The following is a 7174-nucleotide window of genomic DNA, read 5'->3' as shown; positions in this document are numbered from 1 at the left end:
TGGCTATAACAATTCCCCACCTGTTTATCTGTCCTAATGCAAGGCTCTTTCTTTCATAGTGATGCCAGGCACTGCTCTAAGTACTTCTATGTATCCTAACATATTAAATCTCCTCAATAACCCCGAAATAAATACCTTCATTAACTCCATTTTACAGAAAAGGAAACTGAGTTTCTAAGAGTTTAAGTAATTCAAGATCTACACAGCTAATAATTGTGGAACTGGGACTTGAACCTGTGTACTGTGATTCTCAAATCCTGGCTCTTACCAAGCCTGGGTTACCGCCTATTATATACATTTATTTTGCACAGTGTCCCTGAAGTCCCCTCAGCATGACAGTAATTTATCTTCTCACATTTTTTCTTTAAAAAAAAAAAAATTGTGTAATAAATCTGTCAATGTAAGACTATGTTAAGGGATAAAAACAGAATGCCTTCAAGTCTCTTATTTTAAAGTCTTTTGAGATGTAAAGGCTTTTAGATGCCAGTGAGGATTGTAAAACTAAAGTTAATGCTATTTTTCTTTAAGGAATCAAGTCCCTCTTCTGCTTTCAACACAAAATAGGAAGGTTTATGAATACCTGTTTGAAGGATGACTCAGAGTCAAAGCTTTACCCTCCCAAGAGACCTAAGAGAATTCAACTACCTCTAGGACTCAAGAGGGAATTGCTGTTGAGCTAATTCACTAGGGACTGTTTCTGGTCCTTTGAGGAACTATGGAAAATTCAACTAAACATTAGCATTTTGAAAGCTGTTTTTCACCAACAGACCTGAGTGAATTTTCATATTCCAAATTCCCAGTGAATTTTTAAAAAAATGAATTCCCAACTTCAAAAATGGTCTTTTTCTATTCAGAATGGCAAGCGACTCAGAATCTCTGTTTCACAAGAACACACAACGCAGGTACCAGTTGAATGAGGCCTTCAAAAGGTCCACAGGTCAGCTGTCTCAATAGATACTTTATTTGAAATGGAATGCATTTTGAAAATATGAAAAATAAATCACATCTCCCCAAAATCCTCTAAGAGATATATTTACACAAGTTCTAACCATGCTAATGAATTCACGAATGTGATGGTGTATAAAGCATCTGGTACATGGTGATACTTGCTTTCCAGAAGCTGGCATTTGTAGACTATGAAACGTTAAGCAGAAGGCTGACCTCGGAATGCAACAGACAACAGTTTTATGTTTCTTCTCAACATAGTGACCCGGAAGGATTACCTATTGTTAAAACCTGCTTCCCCACTGCTCAGCCTGCCATCAGCCGACCAGCTGCAGAGCAGTGGAGAGCAAGTCTCACCAGCTTTTATGCAGATGCTTCTAACCCAGAGTCCTCCTGCTTCCTTCATTGGACAATACTGCCCTTTCTAAGAAAACCCTGTTAGATCTTATACTCCATTTAGCAAATGCCCTGTCAACAAAGTTACAAATCACTTTTTTTTACCCAATCTTAGGTAAATCTGGATTGGCTGCTCAACCGTGCAAATCAAAAAGCCATCCTTGAAAACTGTGTCAAGAATTCAGGAAATAGGCCTTAAGACCCTAGCCAGCATAATTCCATAACTAATACATCTTAGGTTGCTTTAGGCAAATAGGTGTCTCTCTTGAATCACTGATGGATTCAATACCAAGATCTATAATTTTCATATTTAAAATGTATTCTGCTTAGGAAGGATATTTTATTGGCAAAGCAAAAATCAATTAGTTTGACACACAAAAAAAGAAAGCAAATGCTCACAGACCTATCTTCATAGGATTCTGTGCTGTAGGATTGCTCCAGGTTCCAGTCTTAGACCACTCTTCTAAGTCTGCTACTGAATATTGTTAACATTGGAGCCGTGCTAAAACCACATGACTTTTTTCCTATGGACAGAAAACAAGGGATATGGTTGAACTCATACACTTGTAGCAAACTTTAGTGTCAGATTTAAAATGAGGGCTTTCTCTTAAGAGAAAGGGCTTCTTTATGAGAAATACAAAGTGTTTGGTAGATGAGAGCAAAAACGGAGTTAAAACAGGACTTTCAACTTAATCCAGTCTTCCTAATAGTGTTTACATAAGAGCGAGACTCCTTAAGTAATGTGCGTTTTTTATTTTTACCATCATTGGAGACAAAAAAACAAAAACATAAACATTTGAAGTGAAATTACAAAGCTGCCTTGATTTCTACATGAGTAGAGGATCCCAGCTTGCTCAATGAGGAAAATGTTCATTTTAAAAGGGCCCCTGATAGACATTTACTCTCTGATGTCAGCACTGCCCATAGAGTATACACAGATCTATATGGATTTCCACTAAGAAAGTCTGTTTAAGAAGCTCATCATGTTTAGCCTGTCCCAGAATTAATTGTTCTCAGAGAATGACATGAGAGCAAAGAAAAGAAGCACTCAGTGAGGCAAGAGACAGCACCTCCCAGATGCTGGGGAATGACACATTTTGTCCTTCCTTTGTCCCAACAAATAGTTATTGAGCTCACTGTGTATGAGGCTTGGTGCCAACACAAGTTCAAGGACAAAAGTTCAGTTTCCAGATGAAGCATGACTCTTAATTTTCCAACGTTTTACAATTTACTTTTATTTAAGGAGCGGGTTTTCTATTGGATCTGCCCTTTCGGTCTTCTCTTCCTTGGGTTGAAAAAGACATTTTTTACCTTTTTCCATGAAGCTGATTTGTCAGGCTTCAAAATACCTTAGGTGGTTTGTATCATTTCTTACAGGTAAAATAGAGCCACTGAGACATTACATGATATATATTTATATCTTGTTTTGTTTAGTCGTATTGAGCGTGTTTGCTTTTTTGCTCTGGAAAAATTAATAATAATAATTTCAAAGGTGTCAAAGTAATAAAAACCATTCTACTCTCTAATTTCTTAGATTTCACAGTTAAATGCTAAGAGGGGTTCAGACTAGAAAGTCATAAAGGTCAAGTCAACATAAATATCACAGCAGACTAAAGAACAAGGGCTATAGAAAGACAAGAAACCGTGATTCTGGTGGCCCTATTAAGAACCATAGCCACCATGGGGGGAAAAAAATCCAGCCACCAAGAGGTAGCCTGGACATATTTTTTGAAACAACGAAATTACCTAGCCCTATATGTAAGCTAACATATGAATGCCCTTTTTAAAACCTACATCAATCTTAATTTGTAAGGTATTTGGTATGGATTTTTTTTTTAGTATAAGAATTTAAAAGATAAATTCTCATTGGGAAAAAACCAATGGTTCATTTGGAGTTATTATGATTTGTATGTATTAAACGTATAGTACTATGAGGCACTCCTCAAAAAGTACACCTGTAGTCCTAAGGAAGCTGAACCACACTTGATTTGAGAAATTTTTAGATCTGGCTCTCATTTCATATACATATATACACACATGTACATATATACATATTCATATATGTATTCCTATATGCATACATATATGTATGCATATATGTGCACATACATGCTCTCAGATGTATACATATATACATACATATTCATATGTGTATACATATATACATATGAAATGAGTTTTTGAATGTTGGCAGCATTTTTTCATAACTGCAACCTACACAACCACTGGAAGTGGGGGTCCACTTGAGTTTTGTTTGCCATTTGCTTTAATTTTCCCTGCAACTTTTTGGATAAGAATTATGATCTCAAAATGTCATCATTTATTGCACTAAAAAGTAATTTGACCTTGGAATTCCTTTCTTGATGGAAGGAGAATAAAGACATCTGTAGCATACAATTCTGTTTTTTATTTCTTGACTACATAACCTAGCAGTGGTCTAATACTGACCATTTCCATTTAAATGCCGGAAAAGTACTGACGAAGACTTTCTGTGAAAAAGATAATGGAAAACAGAAACCACTTAGTAAAGCCATGCAGATAGGAAGTGATTTTCAGCCCCAAGAGGACTTGGTATCATCTATGGCTCCATTTAAACTTAAGTAGCATCTGCCCTGGTGGATTTTGACCATCCTTTTGATTTAACACAGAAGAAGGTTTGTTCTACCTTTAAAAGCGCATCCTCTTTTTTCCCCCCGGACTCCTCAACAAGTGGCTTCTAAGACAAGACTGGGGTTGTTTTCTTACTGAAAGTCCTGTGTTTATCCAGTCTTTTCCTTTTCAATCTCTGAGTTTAACTAACCTAACAACAAAACAGAATCCTCACATATCTCACCGAGCAATGAAAAGCAAAACAGTTGGTTTCTCTAATTAACATCATTTTCCATATGAAAACAAAAAGTTATGACTCCTAGACCTTTCAAATATCTATAAATTGTAATTTAAACAATGAGATTTTTTAGTGTGTTTCTAAAACAAAGTAACGGGATCAGAAAATGTGGTTCAAGTCAAGTGTGCAAAGCTCTCAGAGAAAGGTCCCCCAGCTTGGACAGGAGCACAAATATTCTCTTACACAAGTTAAATCTACTCTTTTCCTCCACAACACTTTTGAAATAAAATAGCAAACGTACTTATACTCATAAATCAGTCAAAAGGCCTCGTCTCCTTATTAAGCCCTTTACACATAGATGATATAAGCTAGGTTTTCCTACAATAGATGTGACCCTATCACATATTCAAGATATAATCATCCTACCATCAGTTAGGTTATGTTTTAAATATTTTGAAATCAGGTATCCTTACTACTGATTTCCTTTTAGAAACTATCTCGAGCATTAGATTTTCATAATTACACCATTTTGAACTTTTAGCTTTTTAAAACTTCTATACAAACTCTGTCTACGGAAAAAAAAAAACTCAAAAAAAGTAGTATCAGAGTTTAATTTCAACCACCTGGCATAACAATGAAAAGTGTCAGACCTTTTGAAAATACTCTAGGAATAATGAATAGATTCTTAATGTTTTTCCCTCCACCGCCCTTTTTTTATTTTCCGAGATTAGGACTTACTATGGAATAGGGTTTTGAAAATAATGTTTCCTTTTTGACAAATGGCCTACATTCAGAAATGTCTTAGAACAAGCATTTAAAAAAAAACTAATAAATAACTATAAATCAAAATACATTAAAATAAAATTACAGTACATCATCCCTCCTATAAAATTCACCGTGCTAAAGATCCTTTCAAAGGTTCATAAATAAAGTCTTCTTGACTTGAAATCGTTTCCTGCAGCGTAGAAAACTAAGAATAATCGCAAGTTTTCAGTAGGGTAAATGTCCAAACTACTTGATCTGGTGCGGGGCGGGGAGACCGTTTTGCTTTTGATCCAAGTGAAGACAATAGAAATGTGTTCGTCCCACTTCCTCAAGTCCTCAAAACCTGGAAAGAAATGACACCGAGTCAAGTAGGTGGCTAAGAATCCTCCGAGACCAGTTCTGTTCGGGCCAGTCCGGCTGACAAAGCGGGCTCAGAAAGACACCGGGGTCTTTTCCCCAAGTGCCCAGACACACAGCCAAGCAGGGCTGGAGGCGCACCCCTGGACCAGGAAGGTCATGATGGGCGCGGCGCGGTCCGCGAGGCCCCCTGCCTGGCCCGGGTCTCCCCAGCCTCCCCTCTCTGCCCAGGTCCTTCTGGCTCCAGTTTGGTTCTGTTCTTTCCACCTCCCCAGAAACTTGGAAAGAGCTCTCATTTCTCCACACAGGAGCCGAACCTGTGAACAGGCTGCCTACTCCTCCCAACACCCTGAGACCCACGCCTCGGGAGCGCGAGTTCCGGGACCCTACCTTGTCTGGCCCGGGAGCTGCCCCCTTCAGGCGGAGTTGGAGGTGCTGCGGAGAAGCCGGTGTCCGTGTGGCTGCGAGTGCGGCTGTGGGTGCGGGTGCGGTATTTGGCGCGGATGCGGGTGCGGGTGCGGGTGAGGGTGCGGGTGCGGGTGCGGATGAGCGTGCGGATGTGGATGTGGATGCGGATACGGGTGGGGCTGCTGGGGCTGAGGCTTGGGTTGGGGCTGAGGCTGGGGCTGTGACTGGTGCTGGGGCTGAGGCTGGGGTTGGGGTTGGGATTGGGATTGGGGTTGGGGCTGGGGCTGGGGCTGGGGCTGGGTATGGAGCTGCTGCTCCAGTTGGGGCTGCTGCTGGACCAGGTGCTGCTGCTTTTGCCGCGTGGACTTGACCGCCAGGATAGCCTGACGATTCTTGTACTGCACCATCTGCAGCGTGATCTCCGCGTTCCAGCCCTGGTCTTGCGGGCACCGAAAGTCGATCTCCTTGCCCTCTGCCATCACCACAGTGAAGTACATGTACTTGCCCTTGCGCTCCACACAGTCCACGGTCTTCATGTTGGAGAAGTGCAATTCCTTGAGCTTGACCGGCGGCTCGAGGGCGGTGACAGCGGGACCGCTGGGTTGGGATGGCTCCGCCGGCCCCTGCCCGGACTGTTGCTGCTGCTGCTGCTGCTGCTGCTGCTGCTGCTGCTGCTGCTGCTGCTGCTGTTGCTGCTGTTGCTGCTGCTGCTGCAGCTGCTTGGGCGGGATGAGCAGCAGCCCCTCCTCGGTGAGAATGCAGCACTTCTTCTTCCAGAGCTGCAACAACCCGTCGCTGCGCTTCTCCAGCACGCCCTCCTTCAGCGCCTTGCAGCCGCTGCTCTCCAGCATCCTCCCAGCATAAGCGGGGCCGCCGCTAGGCTCAGCCTCTCCGCTTCCAGCCGCTCGGGCAGGGGGCAGCAGCAGCAGCCGCGCGCCGTCCTCGCCCCAGCGGCTCCCACGGCCGCCTGCCCGGAGCGCGCAGAGGAAGCTAACTCGCAGGAGGCAGAGCGGCGGCGGCGGCTCTGGGTCCCGGCAGAGGGACAGCCGCGTCCTGATGCGCCACAAGGTCCCGAAGCTGCGAGCCGCCGGGCCTCTGCCGTCCTCTTGCGAGCGCTCACTGAAGGGCACTGGCTTGGCCCCCTCGCGGCGCTTTTGAATGGGCCATCTTCCCCACCCCCGAGTGACACCCAGCGGAAAAGGCGGCTCCTGGCGCCCGCACCGCGGGGGAAAGCCCAGCTCTGAGAGGCGCTCGGCAGCCGGCGCACGCCTCATTAACTTGGGGCCTTTCCAAAGCTGGCTGCGTCCACGCCCCCCGCGTCCCTCGCTCCGCCTCTTGCCGCCCACTTGCTTCCGCACTCGTTCCCCTGGAAGGCGACCGGGACCCGAGCCCCGGAAACTCCTCTCCTCCACCCGGAGCGATCGCCCAAGGAGCCCTGGCTGCCTGGCGACTAATGCCGACGCCCACAGGGCGCTG

General features: G+C 43.9%; 1 protein-coding gene across 1 annotated transcript; it reads right to left on the bottom strand.

Moving 5' to 3' along the window:
• Nucleotides 1–940: 940 nt before the first annotated feature.
• Nucleotides 941–6972, bottom strand: PHLDA1 (pleckstrin homology like domain family A member 1). The gene is made up of 2 exons (XM_012441431.2): nucleotides 5681–6972; nucleotides 941–5276 (listed from the first exon to the last, which is right to left on the bottom strand). Exon 1 carries the CDS (start codon nucleotides 6970–6972, stop codon nucleotides 5707–5709), a length of 1266 nt encoding a protein of 421 aa, XP_012296854.1. The 3' UTR covers nucleotides 941–5276; nucleotides 5681–5706.
• Nucleotides 6973–7174: the final 202 nt, after the last annotated feature.

Source organism: Aotus nancymaae, unplaced genomic scaffold, assembly GCF_030222135.1.
Source record: "Aotus nancymaae isolate 86718 unplaced genomic scaffold, 86718_ANA_hifiasm-v0.15.2.pri h1tg000016l, whole genome shotgun sequence".
NCBI lineage: Eukaryota > Metazoa > Chordata > Mammalia > Primates > Aotidae > Aotus > Aotus nancymaae.
This window is presented reverse-complemented; position numbering and strand designations above follow the sequence as displayed.

What these genes read in the sequence shown, in the direction of transcription:
- PHLDA1 (XM_012441431.2), bottom strand. Translation starts at nt 6,972, where the DNA reads ATGAGGCGTGCGCCGGCTGCCGAGCGCCTCTCAGAGCTGGGCTTTCCC.